The following is a 19,350-nucleotide window of genomic DNA, read 5'->3' on the forward strand; positions in this document are numbered from 1 at the left end:
TCACTTCAGCGTATGTCATATTTAAAAAGTGAAAATCCGAGACAATTTCCATATTTTAAAATGTAAATAATTATAACATACAGAACAAACTGGTTTCAACATATAGAAAGAATGGCCCCATACAAGATCTCAAACAAAATGCTTAAATTACAGGCCAACAGGCAGACAATCCAGAGGATGCTTCAATATAAGTTGGAAGGACCAACATATGCTTCAAATTCTTGAAGACGGAATGAATCAGCTGGTTTAATCCATGGAAAAACTGATGATGATGATGATGATGATTATTATTATTATTATTATTATTATTATTATTATTTACACCTTTATTAGTTCATATATTTAACTTAAGTTTAAAATTTGGGGTATTTCCATCATACTGGAAACAAGCAGCAGTTATTCCGATCTTTAAAAATGGCAAAAGGAATTTAGTAACTACAGACCTATTTCTATTTTAAATAATTTCTCTAAAATTTTTGAAACTATAATTCACAAACATATTTCATTTTTTGTTAAAAATAAACTAAATTCTGCACAACACGGATTTACAAAATCCAAATCTACTACAACTAACTTAGTCTCTTATTCGAATCAGATTGTACCAGTTGTTGAATCCCAGGGCCAAACTGATGCAATATATTTTGATTTCAGTAAGGCGTTTGATATAGTTCCACACTCTATTCTATTGTCTAAATTAAATAATATAGGATTATCGATAAGTTACATAAACTGGTTTGAAAATTATTTACACGACAGACAATCTTGTGTACGAATTTCGAATACTATCTCCGATCCATTTAATATTATTTGTGGTATGCCCCAGGGCTCAACTTCAGGACCTCTTCTATTTTTAATCTTCATTGACGACATTTGCAAAAGAATAAGTTCTGGCTATCTATTATTCGCTGATGATCTTAAAATTTTTCGAAAAATCAAAAGTAATGCTGACTGTCAATTTCTTCAGGATGACATTAATTCAATTACCAAATGGTCAGTTGATAATGGGATGATGATTAATGAATCCAAAACTCATGTAATATCATTTTCAAGGAAAACATCTACACTAAAATATAACTATCTTCTAAAAACTGTATTAATTAACAGAAAAGACTGTATTAGAGACTCGGTGTGTTACTTGACAATAAATTATATTTTCATAACCACATGGATTATATTTATAACTATGCTATAAGAATGTTAGGAATAATTCGGTCAATAACTTATTCTTTTTCTTTTAATACTATACTATGCATTAGTGAGATCGAAACTCGAATATGCATCTGTAGTTTGGAACTCTATTTCAAGTACTGATTCGGCAAAACTGGAAAATATACAAAGGAAATTTATATCATTATGTTCGTACAGATTTTTGCCTAATAACTCTGGATATATCTATGATCAAAAATGCGAGCACTTTAAATGTCGAAGCCTGTATGCCAGACGTCATGACCTCGATTAATTATTCTTATGTAAGGTCCTTAAAGGTGACATTAATTGTCAATCTTTCTTAAACAGTGTCAGCCTTCGTATTCCTATGAAGGACATGAGACATCACAAACTCTTCTATATTAGAAATTCTAAATCTTCCTCTCCGGTCTCCAGATGTATTAAAAATGCTAACTTGCATGTAGGCGATTTCGATCCATTCAATGTATAGAAGTATTAGAATATGGCAATGCCTTTGCTAACATTAATTGCATTATCTTTCTACACATATTGGTAATACTTCTGTATGAATCATCTCCTTTCCATAAAATATAATAGGATTAATTCTTGTAAACTAATCATTGTAATCTATACTCATTTTGTTGTTATCTCTATTATGTAATGTGTACCATAGTTGTTCATTTTATTGCATTTTTTGTATTAGTATTCTATTTTTGTCAATTGCATATCTTTACAATATTACTTATATTATTCCAGTCTCATTTATATGACTTCATTAATACATTTGTAATTCATTCTATTCAGTTGCCATTATTTTAATTATTTCACTGTATTACTTTTACTAATTATTTGTGCTATCTTACTTTGTTATGATTAATGTAGACTATTATATTGTTTGTATTTTCATCTCATTCCCATTTTCTATCATTCATGCCATCATTTGTTGTTTTGTTCTGTTTTGTATCTTGTGCTAAACAGTAATTGGCCTTGTACTGTTGTTTTGCACGTTAATATTCTAAATAAATAAATAAATAAAAAATTTCATTGCATTGCATTAGACAATACAGTAAACATAAAATAACTTAAAAATTAATAACGATCAAAATACTTAATCTAAGGAGGCTTGATATATTGTTACAGATAAATAACTCACATTATTGTGATGTTGCGTATAATTTTATTGGTATTGTATAGTAATTATATTCTAGCTCACGTGGAACAGGTCACCACGATAACCTTTTGTACGAGCTTTCCTCTCTAGTAGGAGGCCTTAGCCCTTCAAAGGAAATCTACGGTTTTATTCATTCATAGTAATAAAAAGGCTTGCCGTTAAAAAACGTGATTTTTTTTCTTGGCATTGAACTGTGGACAGGAATTTAGTGGAAGACAGTATTGTTAAATAAAGCGAAATTCAAATATCAAAATCTGAAGCAAGAGACAAATGGAAACAAAAAATAACACCAACAACAATCATACCCAAAACTCGAGTAAAACACTTTGTTCTTTAATGCCAATTAAATAGATGTTTCATTCAATATGAACTCACTTCCCTTGTCCTGAGACATTTGTTGTTTTATTTTTAAAGTTCAATATAATTCTACACTTCAAAAAAAAAAAATTATTTGACGTGAGGGAAAATACTGACAAAATTCTGCAGGTTGCAGTTAGGGCACAAATGCAGGTACTGTATATTATACGAGGGAGAGTCAAAAAGTAACCTTGTGGTATTGATGTATAAAGAGTCTTTGGACGCAGCAGCACATTTCAAAATCATGACTCTTATACGAAGAGGACAGGCAAGAAATCACCTGCTATCTAGTTTGTCATATGATCCATCTCTTCCAATCTCAGAGAAGGAAAAGAAAGACCTCCTGGAACTGCTTCTATTAATCCCTACTGTATTTCATGGTTTTACACCAAAATATTCACACAGTGTATACGAGAGATTTGGACCCTGAAGAAATGGAAGATGGACAATATACATAAATATAGAAACAAAATTTCATAAATGTATTTTTATTATCTCATTTATTTATAAATCCATTGGTCTCATTTTCATGTAATCCATTTTCTCTTTTTTTGTCACCATAATGTATCACGTAATGGATGGTGTAATTTCAGTGTTTACCTGTATTTTGTTAAGAAGACAACAAAGGGAATAACTTGTTTCATGTTCAAAATATTTTGTAAAATAAATGCTTTAAAAGTTATTTGCTTGTATACCATTTAGAATATTCTATAGTTGATGTTATATGAAAAATTACAATAAAAATTGTATTACTGATTTACAAAAATTGTTCCAATTTTAAATCTAATTTTTCTCAAAACATGTTTTGAAGACGTATTACCCGAAGGCTACAGAATTTTAAGAAGTTGGTGAGCAATTTGAAACATCTAGATTAGGTCTAACCAGGAATCCTCCTCTAAATTATCACACGCAAGATTATCTAATCTTTAAAAAGTTATGTTTCTCAGATACATTTACAGATATGGAAAGTGTCCAAATTAAACACCTTAAAAGTAAGAAAGTTATATTTTTTCTACACATAGGTCTACTAAAGCAATAAAACTTTGTAAAACTCACTCATGAAGCTCAAATAAAATTATGCTGCCATGGCATGCATAAGTGTCTACTAATTGGTGATGAGAAGATATGGTCGTGACGAGAACATAATACATAGGCCTAATGGAAATGTAAAAATTGTAAATTTATCCTTTGAAGAGGTGGAAAAATTCAAGTACATGGAGCAACAGTAACAAGTATAAATGAAACTCGAGAGGAAATTAAACGTAAAACAAATATCTATAATAAAGATAGCATTGTTATAATTCGAACGTGCTGCAGCACAAACCACAGGGATTATAATATTGAAGGAGGGGTAGGAGGACTATGTCTTAAGTCGATGTAGATTTTGTTACTCTGACAGTGAAAAATTATAGAAGGGGAAACGATTATGGATAAAAAATATGCAAATCTAAATATGTTTTTAGTGGGTTATTTTACGACGCTGTATCAACACCTCAGGTTATTTAGCGTCTCAATGTGGTGAAGGTGATAATGTCGGTGAAATGAGACCGGGTTCAGCACTGATAGTTACCCAGCATTTGCTCACACTGGGTTGAGAGAAAACCCGGGAAAAAACCTCAACCAGGTAACTTGCCCTGACCAGGATTCGAACCTGGCCCATCTTGTTTCGTGGCCAGACACGCTAGCCGTTACTCCACAGGTGTGCACTCTAAAAATATGTTATTTTTTTCAAAAAGTTTCAAAAGGGATTCAAACCCGGTAAATCCCCTCCCCTTGCATACACCCCTACAAGGTATAGTCAACATATCGCAGAATTGATATCACAGAATTTATGGCGCAAAAACATATTCTTTTGTCTTAGACATTAGTGGCCACCATAGATCTCGTAGTTAGTTCCCTTGTGAGATTATACAGTGAAACCTGTTCAAGACGGAAGTGACATGGTCCAAATTTATTTTCCGTTGTGGACAGGTTTCCGTATTATTCAGGTGTGACATTAAAATGGAATATTTTGTCATTCATATACATGAAAAACAAAATGGGATGTCCCAAACTGCAAGAAGTACAAAATATTCCATTTAACACATCACATTAAATCAGCCTTCTGTCGCTTATTACGTTGGTGAATCATCTTGATTAAAATCTCATTTTCTGTATAAATATTATCGTAACTCACTCATTAGTCATTAAACATTACTAAAGTTTACTAATCTAATTATATTTAATATCTAACACTATACTCTAATACTGTACTGCATATCACTGCACATTATTAATTAATTAGACTAGGAGCCATCCATTAGAAGCCTTGAATTCTGGTTTATTTAATTTCTTTCCCAATTCAATAGCTTGCTTTGCAGAATAGATCCAGAAATTGGCTTGTTCTTTGAAAGGTCATGAAGAACCCACCCTCACAACAGTTCATTTATTTTCACATAAACAGTTGCTTTCTGGTTCCTTTTGTGTCACCAATATTGGCCGCATGCCACTCACTTATTATGATCTTTATTTTTTAAAGTGTCACACCTGAGTTTTCCACAACTGTACTTCAATATTATTTCACATAGACTTTGTTTCTAATTTTCCTTTATCTCGATAACTTTTACTTCATCACTTAATGTTAATGCCACATTTTATGCAACTTTTTTTTTTTTACCTGGAAATCACTACATTTGCGCTCTGTTTAGCTACGACAGTATACGGGTGTGAAGCATTGAAAATCTTTGAAGGGACTCGTCTGCCTAGTCAACAGGGTAATAAAATTTATGACCAACAGGCCAACACACCCTCGTACCCTCTAGAATTTTGCAAACAAAACTTGCTTTTATCTTAGTGACCTACATATTTCGTATATTCCTTGAAATTACACGCTGTTTCAAATATAGTTACAAAATATAGTGTGTCCAAAATATTGTTTCCATTTTGAACAGTAGCAGACAGTTTCCGTTTCTGCCTTGGACAGTTTCCGTTTTATTCAGGAAAAATTACACATAATACATACAAATTTCGCCGGGACCAATAAATTGTTCCGAAATAGAAAGGATTCCGGATTATTCAGGTTCCGATTTGAACAGGTTTCACTGTATAATGATTCCAGCAGCACTGCCATGACTGAAAATCATTTTCTGCCAGTTTGTTCAGTAGCACCTGAATTTCCTCTGCAGTCTAGAATCTTTGTCCTTTCAGCTTCGTTTTGGTCTTCAGAAACAGGAAAAAGTCACATGGAGCGACATATGGCAACTAAGGGGGATGAGGTACTCAACCATGTTGCCAGCACCCAAAAACTGACGACTCGTAATAATTATGTAGGCAGGCTATTGTCACGGTGCAGCAACTACATTTCGTTGCGCCATTTGTTACGTCACTTCCTGCTCACATTCTCCTGCAAGTGCTTTAAGACCTTGATGTAGAAAGCAGAATTGTCTGACAAGCATCAACAAACCTGGTCAAAAAAAACAAATCAACACTGACTTTATGTTGCCTTTGACCTGCTTTGCCTTCTTTGACTGTGGGGATCTTGGACTTTTCCACTCGGTAAACTGGTGTTTCGTTTCTGGATTGTAGATGTAAATCCATCTTTCATTGCTTGAAAGGAAGCTGGGGTCATTGGCAGCCTGCTGTATGAGGTAGGCACAAACATCAAGATGCTGCTGCTTTTGGCTGGCAAACAAGAGTCTGGACACAAACTTTGCCACGATCCACTGCATGTTGATGTTGTCAGTTATAGTTCTGTGGTTCAGTACAAGAACCTGTAACCCCCACGTGGCTTGTTCCGAGAAAATCAAAGTTAAAGAAAATTGTAAGCATTGTACATAATGGTAACGCAGTATGTTGTCACCTCTTTTGTACCTCTGATGTGGATACTTCGGCCTAAAAACAGTAACAGTAAGAGGTATGTGGAAATTCAGATAGTACAGCACTGCACACTATGCTCCTCATTAGTCATTGAGCTGAACCGAGCAATGTCAAACAAAAGAGAATCGATATGTTACTAGTAAAATGCATGATTATATTCTTTAAGAATTCACTGCACTAGTCAAGTGCAAGATCTACACAGTATAACAGGGAATTAGAATTTATAAAATAGTTATATTATCGGTTGTCCTGTGTTTGAGAATAAGGTTCTTAGGAAAATATTTGGGGCTAAGAGGGATGAAGTTATAGGAGAATGAAAAAAGTTACACAACACAGAACTGCACGCATTGTATTCTTCACCTGACATAATTAGAAACATTAAATCCAGACGTTTGAGATGGGCAGGACATGTAACACGTATGGGTGAATCCAGAAATGTATATAGAGTGTTAGTTGGGAGGCCGGAGGGAAAAAGACCTCTAGGGAGGCCGAGACGTAGATGGGAGGATAATATTAAAATGGATTTGAGGAAGATGGAATAGAAACTGGATTAATCTTGCTCAGGATAGGGACTGATGGCGGGCTTATATGAGGGCGACAACGAACCTTTGGGTTCCTTAAAAGCCACAAGTAAGTAACAGGGAATTTTTATTGCACTAGTTGAAGTCGACTAATTTGGGAAACGAAAATATTACATGAAAGGGATAATGGACGTAACATTTACTTGTGTCATTTTTGCGCGAAACACTTGTCACTACTATAGCCCCTCACCAAACCCTATCTAACCTTAATACTAACAGTGCGTCTAACTGATACTAACATAGGCTATCTCCTCATCAAACCGTACCTAACCTTGTCACAAACAGTGGCACTAACTCTTAATAATATTAAGAATGACGGAGGGAGAGAGAGAAAAAAAATTCTGCTGGCAATGACGTCATTGTTATAATTTTTTTAGGGTTCTTGTACTGAACCATAGAATTTTGTGTCAGGTATCATGACTATCTCCCACTACTGAACTGATGATGTCAATGATTTAAAACTGTCCTCTCAGATAATCTTCAAACTCTTTCGATGACTCAGTCAACTAGGACACTTGTTGTCATCAACTGCTGTTCTTCCCGTATTAAATCGGGAAGACTATTCAAAAGTTTGGGTATGACGCATGCACTGCTCCAAAAGCTATCTTTAAATTCCGTTGGTTTCAGAAGCTCTTTTTGCGAGTTTAAAATAACATGAGTCAAGAAAATAGACTATGACGGAAGTCACAGACTGTTTGCACCACGTGTTCAAAACAATTGACAGCTCACAATGCGCACAGGAAAGCAGTATCCAGTACATTAATCCACCACACTGGAGAATTGCTACAGTCAATGGAACTATGCTGTATTCTAGGATGAAAAATTCAGTCCAGTGATATACTTACCACACACTGTAATAATGGTATTTGAAGACATGGTTATAAGTATTGGATTATGGCTGCTGCACTCCCCAAATGTGACTCCTGCGAATTATATTTTTAAAACCTAAAAGACAAGGTTTACAAACGCAATTCCCAGATGTTGGGAAAATTAAAGGATACTACTTGGAGACAGACGATCAATTTCAAATTATGTACTTCACTAAGTAAACAACTATTTTTACAAAGATCTCAAGAATGTGTATGGCCCAATGGACAGCATTTCCAGCAATATCTACAAGTTAGTGTCGACATTATATCCTAGGCCAGCAGTCATCAGAACACTGCATTCTCGGGCTAGTTTCTCTTACTCGTAGGTCTTTTACAGCACCAGTGTGCATTCGTGACTGCTGGCGGGTATGCTTCCTCCTGCACGAGAGTGCATGTCGCCATGCACTGCTTACCCGTAACCCATTTCAGCGAGTACTGACGACCACTGTCCTAGACTATGTTTGCTCTTTTATAAGGCCCCTATCATCAGCTATTGGATTATTGGCTACATGGAAGCTGTTGGTAGTAAGATATCAAGGAAACAATTGCAATACAATTCAAATTACTGAAGGAAAGCCCTGATCATGTATATATCAGACTGGCCATTCCCATGTTATAAAATGGCAACACATAAAAGAGAATAACAACCAGGTTCTCCACTGTCGAATATCATTTTTTTGGTAACAACTGCTGCAAGCTATTACTCCATGCAATTCCATCAGAGTTATAAGGTGACTTCTCTTGCAGTTGCTAGATGGCAGCATAGTGAAATTGATAAAAATTGTTGTCTTGAAAGTCCATTAGGCTGATCAATCTGTTTTCTGTAGTGCTCGGGAAAAGTGGCACAAGTCAAAAATGTTAATTTTACAGAAGGAAAAAAACTGTCTTCACACTGGTTTATGTCTATTTGATTTTCATTTGTATGAATTATTGTAATGGGAGAAATACTTATGTCTCTTTTCCCAAGTGAGCAAATGTTCCGTAAGTTGTCAATAAATTAATAAAAAATGTTTGTGGAAACTGACTTATGCCACTCGTCCCAAGCATTGCAGAATGTCATCAGGAAGGAAAGTAACAAAGATTTCATTACTTACCCAGAGGTGCTGCCATGGTTCACGTTTCTGGAAGCTGAAAATATACAAATAGTGTTAGAGGTCCAGTCTAAAAAAAATGTAAATTACATATAATTGTCATAGCTATTTGCTATGAGATGTACAATATTAAAACTCAGACGTAATTTGTATGGTATTAATCATTACCACGTTTATTTTAATCAAAAAATGAATGTTCGGCCGCTTATGCAACATATTGGTTCAGTATCATCCATCAAATAGACCGAAAGTTGTATATGTATCTTACATCTTGCTGTTATAATTTGGTTCTTTGGTAACTATCAGAAGGGTCTATGCTATGCCACGAGAAAATGGAGGGCTCAGTAGATGGAACTGAATGTGGGATAGTGTCACTTCGAACATGTATCTCTACTTATGAAATATAGCCTTTTCCAGTTGACCTGTCTATCCTCCAGAGTGTAGTTTTTCCCAGCAAAACACAATGGACTGAATTAGTGAGGACAAAATGTCTTCCCTATCATTTAGCCAAAAAACAAATAAACTTCCTTCAGCTTCCCAATATGATTCATTTTAGTTTGTACTCTGAGTTGCACATTATGACAAAAAGGGAAGTGAAACCAACTTCTTGTAACGGAGGTCAGAAAATAATTTCACGTGTGATTGAGATGTGATATTGTGTAGCTGGAAGAATTATTTCCGAGAAAGAGTTCGTGTAATTTCAGGTATTACAGAAACATAAAAATTAACACCAATTTTCAGTGACTTATATGAAAGTGAAACTGACAATTCTTGCACCTCACTGAAGAATTTGATTAATGAGCAGTACACAAGTTGGCTATTTAAACATCTGCATCTCTTCCATTGCCACTTCCCTTACTTTGCTCTTTCACCTATGCTTCCTCTCTTGAAGAGCACGAGAGCAGAGATGTGTGATGTAACAGAGCCAGTAGTTGGAAATACCTGATCTACTTTATTTTGCATGGTCAGCCAGAGATTATTTAATTTCTACGACTAAGAATACTGTACCCCGGTCAAGCTATAACGGGGGGAGGAGGTAAATGATGTCGCCCATAACCCCGTTACATGGGGATTCTATGATTTTGCTTTGCTCCCCCAAGGAAACTGTTCTCTCTCTGTCGATGCTCCTTGAAGAGATAGGTATGTTATGAGTCCTGTCAATTCCAGTCCAGTGGGAGTCCAAATGATGCTTATTTAGTAATCAGTCCGATACTACTCCAAAATGAGTAAGAGTAACTACAACTAAATTAGGAAGCAGTCCAAACAATGCTTGTTCTAGTGATCAGTCCAAAAAAAGGAACAGTAACAAACTAGAGCAGTAAGTGTTGTTCAATGTCCAAGAAGATTATTAGATTAGGAATGTTAAATGTTTTTTAACATTATATTTTGTTTAAATATATACTGTTACAGTTCTCCTTTAATTGCAGGAAAAAAAAAAAAAAAGGTGGTGTTGTAATGTTGCTATAGTAACACAAATGTTTGGGCGTTTTGTATTTGGATGACTGTTTGGCTATTTACCTTCCATGCCGTGATGATCTCAGTCATAAATATAATATTCAAGATTGGAATGACATTGGACTTATGTTTGGTGCGCGAGGAACAATTCCCAAATTTACATTGGAGATCCTCAGAAAATTAAAGGTTCCTGATAAGACTCTTCAGACAATCGCATCAACCATTTTAAAATCTTCACTGAACATCATCAATCACCATCTCTATTCATCTTTATGATATTCAATGTATATTATTTATTTTCCATAAATTTTTATCGTTTTGTTAGCCACCACATCTTGTCGCAGAATATTCTTTTTTTACAATTTCATTATGTATTTCTTTAACATTAATTTACATTTTCTGTTTTGTTCATTTGAATTGATTAGGATGCCGATATTTTAAATCCAAGATTTAGACGGCTATCATTTCGATGATATTCTCTCTATGAAAAGTCTTCAGATTATGAACTTGATATGTATTTAATGTAAAGATTATTCTAATCTCCAAATACAGACACTTCAATAAAGGGCTGGACATTTTTTCCTTCTGTAACATGATTTCAAATTATGATTTTAGTTCTCCATTGCTAAAACATGCTGAGAGTAATATGTGTTTGAAGTTTAAATGTGTCTGTATTCATAATACAGTTTTCAATTTTTTTTTTGGCCACAGACAGCAGGATCTGGCTTCATTGCTCCGCCTATTTAGTCCATATCTTTTTCAATTTATTCCTTAACATAAGAAATTTTTTCTTCCTTCTTAGGCTTCTGATGTCGAAAGTCAATTTGGACCACAGTATGGAAGAGTGTTGTGTTGTATTGTATTGCATTTATTAACATTCCATGGTATTCATACATGCTTACAGCTAGAATATGGAAGAAGTCAAAAAACTTAATACTACTATAAAATCTTAATTTATAGTCACAGTCTAGATGAAATATATACAGACGAGATTTACAATATAGTCTACTAGTACAACACAAAGTTTTAGTATCAATTTCATGAAGTGTTATTGAATGTCATGAATTCACCTACAGAATAGAAGGCGTGAGAAATTAGGTACTTCTTTCATTTGGCCCTAAATAATTTTATGTTTTGAGTTTCATTTTTTATATCGATAGGGAGGCTATTAAAAATTTTTACTGCCATATAATGCACTCCTTTTTGATAGCACGATAGACTTGCCGATGGAGTATGAAAGTCATTTTTTTGACGTGTATTTATGCTATGAACTGTTGAATTAGTTACAAAGTTTTCACGATTACATACGAGGAAGACTTTTAATGAAAAGATATACTGACAAGCCATGGGCATTATTTGTAGTTTTTTGAAAATAGTCCTACACAATTCCCTAGTTACTAAAGGGTATTGTGGTGTATAAATTACATAACTGTAGTGTGTATGTTCTTAATATATTTTTCGTAAAAAAAAAAGACAAATGTCTTCCTTCTGTAACAGATTGAATACCATGGCTTGATTCCTATACTATTCGTAGTATGAAATAATTAACCCGGTGCTGGTCGCCATAGAAGCATTTTGCTAAGTATCAAATTCAAATGACAATTACATAAAAATAGAAACGATTGAAAGTCCGTCCCTCTCTCTAGCCGATTTTATAAGTGTTCACTATTACCTGCTAGAAAAATTTTCTTTGAACAATACGTGGTACTCTGAAGAGAAAATATTTGTCAGACCAGTAGCTCAGTTATGATGGAATAATTACTACCATGTCTTTGTAAAATCAGTGCGCTTCTAATTGAACAAAAAGAATCCAAGGTGGCACTAGCCTCAGTAAAATGCCAGGTATGCGACTAACTGAAGGACACTGTATAGGTCCAAGCAACCTCTTCCAGGTTAAAGAAAAAAATTATGTCTCTTTTAGTCTAGTTTTTCTGTAGAATTACCATTAAAAATTCTGCCACATTGAAGAATACCGGTAAACTTTTATCCTGAAAATGTGTGATTTAGAATATATATTGATGTTTCAGCCGACACTGCAAAACAATCTGTAAGCGTGGTTTATTGGTTTGGTAGGGATTCTCCACGTATTGCCGCCCAAGCTACCATAATGGCCAATGATTTAGTTGGATCGGAACGCCATTCTGGGAAATAAATATGTATGCATGTCGAGAACATGATGCCTAACTTGACAGTCCGTACGATTTCATTTGGCAACTGCTAATTTGATAATCTGAGTTCCTAAAAATATTTTTTCCCAACTAAATCACAACTCAATGATTGAAAGTTGGGTAGCCTGTCAATAAAAATATCAGCACAATACTCAATAAAGCATGGAAAGTGCAATTTGATAAATAAACCATTTGAAGAGCACTGAGAAAAACAAGCAAAGTCACAGTTCTCATACGGGCAATGTCATCATCTAATTCAGTATAGGCAATTATTGCAAAATTTAGTGTTTTCTCTTATCAGAGCTATTAAATGAGAATTATTACCACGGATATGTAGCCATCCATTCCTACTTTTTCATCAGGAACAGCAATAAATTTTGCACTAATATACTGAATTACAAGATGACATCAGCCTTTAGAAAGATGTGTCTTAGTTTTTCCCCTGTACTCTTCATTTGATGGGAAACTCCAGGAGAAACAACTGCAAATTTCGAAGGGAAGGGAAAGGAAAGGAAAACACATTAATGCCATTTTCACTTCCAATACATTTGGTAAGACGAAATTTTACAGCGAATTTCCGTCTTCTTTGTGGCTTGGCTATTTAGAGAAACATTTACACAGGATCAGCATTGCTGAGTCATCATGCTGCACATAGAAACATTCATCTGTTACACTGTGAATATGGGCAACACAAATAAATAAGGAAAAGTATTAATACCAGTACCATAAACGTCAAAACAATAGGCCTAGCAGACTTGGACTGCACTGCAAGAAAAACAATAGTCACGTCCAACGCTGTTAGCATAGGACAGGCCTACTTCAGCACTTAATCCCGAATTTAGTAACATCTGGTTACTCTTAGCAACCTGTGGTAGGCCTAATTTGAGTCTATATCAGTGTAGGCTTAATGTAACAGACTCTGTATCAATAACTATAATAACAAATTACAACTTTTTAGAAGCAATAAATACAGTAGGTCTAACCTAACCTCTTTCACTAAGACAGTAGTTTATAGTCTTTTCAGAATCACCAAATTTAAAACATGTGACTTAACCTTTCTATGCTCTACTTGAACATTTTATCCCTATCATTAAGCCAAGTTTTATTATGGCTCACTGTGTGCACTTGACAAAAGTGAATAGTTTAGTGAGAATGAAGTTTGTTAACAAATGTACGGTACTAAGCTTAGGCCTACTAAATTTCATTCTGCACTCATTTCAATGGAAGGACAAAACCACCACGTACTATTAATCTAAACAAAAGCACATATGATCAGATTCAAGTATTTTCAAACGCAATTAAGAGGTAGACATAGGCTACCTTATTATAGCCTAGTAATGAATTAAGTTTTCTACATGTGATAGAAAATTCCAGTGAAAAGAGAAATTTCACTACATCCTCAAAACAGCATTTATCATGGATTATACAGATTTAGGGGGCTTCATGTAGTATAACAGGTAAAAATAGGTCTACATTTCTAAATTGAATATAAACCTGCTTTTAAGAAATAATGTGTCAAAATATAAATAGGTTTTAATAGGTTCATATTATAAAAATTATCTGAAATACTGGTACTGTGGCTACTTGTGCACACCAAATCTCGGCCAAGAGGATGTCCATTCCAGCAAGTTTCAATAGCGGTCCTTAGTCATTAGAGCAGAAAGAAATATGCACCTTAACTACTATAAAATGACAGCTTTCAAACACACAACGAACGTGAATCAAAAGAAGAACATCAGTCAAATCTACGGTAAAAATTGACAAGCATCAGGACCCACAAAAGCGCAGTATACATATTTATATTAAAAATGTAAACTTAGAAATCGAAAAGTTGCTCTGCTATTTATTGTGTACTATAACCTTTTCATCGTCTGACAGAACTATGCCTTACACGTTAAAATATATTCTTCATCCCTTCCAAATGTAATCTTCAAACTAAAGAACCTTTCTAGCTTTATAAATACAGCATTTTCTTTTTAAAATGCAGAAACTATACAATGAGATGAAAATGTATTTTAGACACATTAACGTTGAGATAAATGAGGCACACGCCTCCAGAATTTTGATGTGGAAAGTCATATTATATTTTACATAAAGCAAAAATTAACGGAATACCTGAAAAAATAATTTCTAAGTTTGTATGGACATTAACTGCAGCAACATCACTATTGATAGTTTCCACAAGCAAATTGACACATTCTCGACGGAAGGTCAATTTTCGCCTCTTCCCGTCTCCACCTCCTTATGGTACGTCACTAAATCGATACAGCAACATGCTTGAAATAATCAACATACAAACTGTATTCGTAGCTAATATGTTGTGAATTATAACATACTTTAAAGACATAATACAAGAACAGTAATATCCTTTATTAAATATAATCTGAACTACGATAACGACAAATCTCTTAGTTAATATTTACAATATATTTTAAAAGAAATGTGATCATTTTCGTACTTTGCGTCATTCATATTACGTCATAGAAGAGGGAGGAGCCGCGGTGTTCTCAAAAAGCGCACGCGCTCGAACCATAGAATTGAGAACATTGGGAAACAGCTATCGGACGGTGTTGATGGTAAACGTATTCGTAAGTAAAACGTAGCATCACATTATTTCTTATTTTAAGCTATGGTTATTAAAATCTGTGTTATGTTTCAATAATTTCAAGTACTGCTTGAACACTGCGGAGGTCTAATTCACAGTCCAACACTGCAATTATCAGTGCACCTCCTCTAAACAAAAATCTAGATTATAGGATGTTACATTTGTCTCTCTTTCTCTGTGCTAAAACATTACGGCTATTTTCTCAGTTACTAGAAATCAAAAATCAGTTATTTCCACACCCAAGTGAACAATAAAAAGTCGATAAAATGCATAATAAAATAATTGTCAAATCTTCGATAACCCACGTGTATATTGACAATGTTTAAAGCATCCTCTTTCGGTAGCCTTCGGAAACTGTCAATAACCGGGAGTATTGCACACCATTCAAGTAATATTTAAGATCGACCCTGGCTATAGTGACATTTTATGTTTAAAAAATTAATTTTAAATTTATTCTTCGCTTTTTTAAAGCCATGCCTATTTTTTTAAAAAATCCCTTTCACATGTAATTCATCTTAATAAAGTTTTACAGCATTATTATTATTATTATTATTACTATTATTATTATTATTATTATTATTATTATTATTATTATTATTATTAAATTTCACATAGTAATGAATTATGTGTTTCCACGTTATGGGGTCCTTGCCCTCTAGGATGTCAAAGCATCCGCGTCAGCAGAGATGCCAGAATATACAGGGGCATATCGAGCTAGCAACAATTGGCTCTCCCATCTTTGCTGACATCGGTTGCCAGTAGCATTGGTCGCCTGTTGCCAATTAAATATATTGCGCAATTAACCTATGGTCGCCAGCTAAAAAGTTTTGACGCACTGAATTCAGTAAATCTTCGTCATTTATGTACAAACACTAATCATAAATGCAGATAAGAAATAAAACTGTTTTATCTGGTTGTTTAACGATACGGGATTATCCGACATCAATGAAATTGGTGATAGCGTGATTGTATTTTGGCAAGATTTTTTTTTAATTTTTTGGGTTATTTTACGACGCTGTATCAACATCTAGGTCATTTAGCGTCTGAATGAAATGAAGGTGATAATTCCGGTGAAATGAGTCCGGGGTCCAGCACCGAAAGTTACCCAGCATTTGCTCGTATTGGGTTGAGGGAAAACCCCGGAAAAAACCTCAACCAGGTAACTTTTGACAAGATGAATCCTAGAATTCGCCATGTGACGTGACAGTTAAACAGGTGATAAGGAAGTGAGAAAATATTTTCTTTTACTGCCGAAACCTGACATCATACAATTCAACCATAGACGGAAATACAACGATTTCCTTGGGGGAGAGGTGCCCTGGTTGGGGTTTCTCCGTGGCTTTCCCTCAACCAATTGAAGCAGAATTTCTGGGTAACTTTCGGCATTGGACCTCAGATTCATTTCGCCATCATCCATACCATAGTCCGGGTTAAGTTCACGGTGTGGTGTGCTGTACTTGTACAAGAGAGCGGCCGTTCGGCCTGCTACTCATTCACAGAATAGGAGTGGTAAGCACAATGAGTCTCAGGCTGCAATACAAGCAAGCCTTCGGGTCTCTCCTTCGTACAAGAGAAAAAAATACCGGGCTTTCATTTCAAAACTTCCCAGTCTAAATATATATTTAAATTCCATTTAATTTAAACAAAAAACACGTCAATTTAGGTAATGAGGGAGAAGTTTAAAACTAGTGTTTTGCATTTTAGGTTTCACTCTTTCTGAACCCCTTTTTCTTTCTATTAACGTTAGAAAATATTGAATTCAAAAGATTTTTCTTGTTTTTGTTTGTGATTAAGTTCCTGTGCTTAAATTGACGAATTATTGTCTTCAGACCCCGTGTCTGGACTATAATATATATTTTAAATTTATGAATGTGAAAGAATTTCTATACCTCATTTGAGGAATGGAAGCATGTAATGTTTTTTGTAACAGCCTGTGCTGATGTGTTAGAACTCTGCAGGTGTTCAAGCAGCCACTTGGAGAAATATGAATAACATACTGCACAACAATGCAGAAAAAAAAGTGATCCCGGTATAATGTGTAAACTTAAAGACGAGATTAAATAAGAATTCAAATTTCGGTGAAACGTGCGTTGAGGGACTTCCGCCGATTTTAGCAAGACTTCTGACTTCTGTTGCATTCAAATGATTATAAATACCATGATAATTTGGTCCAGGGAACATCCGTTTTTGGTGCAAAGATAATTAGTTTGGTGTGTTTCTTAATTGAAATTGACCTATAGTCCCGTCGCTCTAATTTCCGGCAACCAATCGCGTTGCAGGTCGGCTACATTTAAACGTGTGCATCTTGTGATTCGCTGATTCATTTCTAAAGGCTCGATAAATACTTGATATAATCGCCCGCCATTTTAGCTCTTTCCTTGGCGTTCGCAGAAAGCACTCGAAGAAGTTATTTGCCGCTCAATTATTTGCTGAATTACACTGCGTTTGATTTATTATCATAGGAGCTACGACATGATAATGTTTAACGTTGTGGCAAATAGATTCCTCGTATGGTAGCTCGGCAACGTAACAACAAAAATGGCGAACGATACTGCCTACCTAGACTTTATAGAGCCTTCACTTTCTAAGACGTAAGCAAAGAGGCAGAGTCACGCCGGAAATAACAGCGTCGGGACTATAAGTGGGTCGGTGTCTATTCCAAAATCGACGGAAGTCCCTCAACGCTCGTTTAACCCAAATTTCATATGATATCTTGCTTTTTTAAATAAACTGATAAAATAAATGTAAAATTGACCCACCGCTGTGGAGTAATGGTTAGCACGTCTGGCTGTGAAACAAGCGTGTCCAGGTTTAAATCCTGGTTTGGACAAGTTACTTGGTTGGGGTTTTCCCTCAACCAATTGAAGCAGAATTACTGGGTAATTTTCGATGTTGGACCTCAGACTCATTTCGCTATCACTAATTCACATATAATCCATACAATAGTCCGGGTTAAGTCCACTGTGACGTGTTGTACTAGTACAAGAGCGCGGCCGTTCAGCTACCCAGTCATTCACAGAATAGTGGTAAGCACAATAAGCCTCAGGCTGCAGTCCAAGCAAGCCTTCGGGTCCCTCCTCCGTACAAGAGGAAAAAAAAAGTAAAATTGTGTGTAAATTGTTACAATTTTACTTTATTTCACAATACCTTTATTAAACGATCATATTCCGATATACTGTACCAAGGTCAAGCTATAATGGGGGAGAAGATAAATGATGTCCCCCATAATCTCGTTATATCGGGATTCTATGGTTTTGCTTCCTCCCCCCCCAAGGAAACCGTTCTCTCTCCGCTTCTGTCTACATAGCATTGCCATAGTATCAAAGCCATACATAAATAACGTAAATCCAAACTTCGGCTTTTATCATCCTCTATCTTATTTTAAACTTTTAAATAATAGGTTTATAATACACAACCATAATATTCCTCAATATTAGTTTGTGTTATTACCTGAAATAACCTGTAATCAACAATAGTCTAGTTTTATTCTCCTCAGCTCTAATTAGGCTTGCCAACTTTCGTAGGTAAAAATTAGGGACACAAACGTTACTGACAATTTTATTATGTACACTAATTATTTCCACCTATCAATAAAACCACCTCGATTTATATGTAAAAAAATACAAAAAATTACTAAAATCACCACAAAACAAGTTAAAAAAACAATATAAATTCCTTATAAAAGAAATTTTAACTCATTAGAAACTAGGAACCCATCATATTGATGTAATTAGTAACCTAATATAACCTAACCTAACTTAACGTAACCTGAACTAACATAACCTACCTACACAAAAGATTTCAGCCACACTTCTCGGAAAGCACAGACGTATACACGATTTATCACCAGAGCTATCAGATCTTATCACACTTGAGGAACTGCGGTATTTTACAAATCTTTTTTGTTATCCTCGTTGATATCTATATCTATCTGAGAAGTGGTCGTATAAATTTTTATTTTTCTTCCCCACTTTTTCGCCGAAACCAATGAATGACGCATCAAGTGAAACAAAATGGACATAATTCTGAAT

The 19,350-nt window shown here is 34.8% G+C and overlaps 2 protein-coding genes across 9 annotated transcripts in view; one reads left to right on the forward strand and one right to left on the reverse strand.

Annotated features, from left to right (window-relative positions):
- The window catches only part of Dap160 (dynamin associated protein 160), a 149,795-nt gene extending 134,823 nt beyond the window's left edge, over nt 1-14,972 (reverse strand). For all 8 annotated transcript variants that reach the window (XM_069815518.1, XM_069815517.1, XM_069815516.1 and 5 more), the window contains exons 1-2: nt 14,830-14,972; nt 9,095-9,128 (exon numbers count right to left, since the gene is read on the reverse strand). In XM_069815518.1, the coding sequence (XP_069671619.1) occupies nt 9,095-9,110 (16 nt within the window). In that variant the 5' untranslated portion in view covers nt 9,111-9,128; nt 14,830-14,972. The remainder of the gene's footprint in view (nt 1-9,094; nt 9,129-14,829) is intronic.
- Nucleotides 14,973-15,237: 265 nt separating this feature from the next.
- Nucleotides 15,238-19,350, forward strand: part of Orct (Organic cation transporter) — a 119,744-nt gene continuing 115,631 nt past the window's right edge. Inside the window, exon 1 of the mRNA XM_069817292.1 lies at nt 15,238-15,302. The gene's annotated coding sequence lies outside the window, so the exon portion shown is untranslated. The remainder of the gene's footprint in view (nt 15,303-19,350) is intronic.

This window comes from Periplaneta americana, chromosome 17 (genome assembly GCF_040183065.1).
Source record: "Periplaneta americana isolate PAMFEO1 chromosome 17, P.americana_PAMFEO1_priV1, whole genome shotgun sequence".
Classification (NCBI taxonomy): domain Eukaryota; kingdom Metazoa; phylum Arthropoda; class Insecta; order Blattodea; family Blattidae; genus Periplaneta; species Periplaneta americana.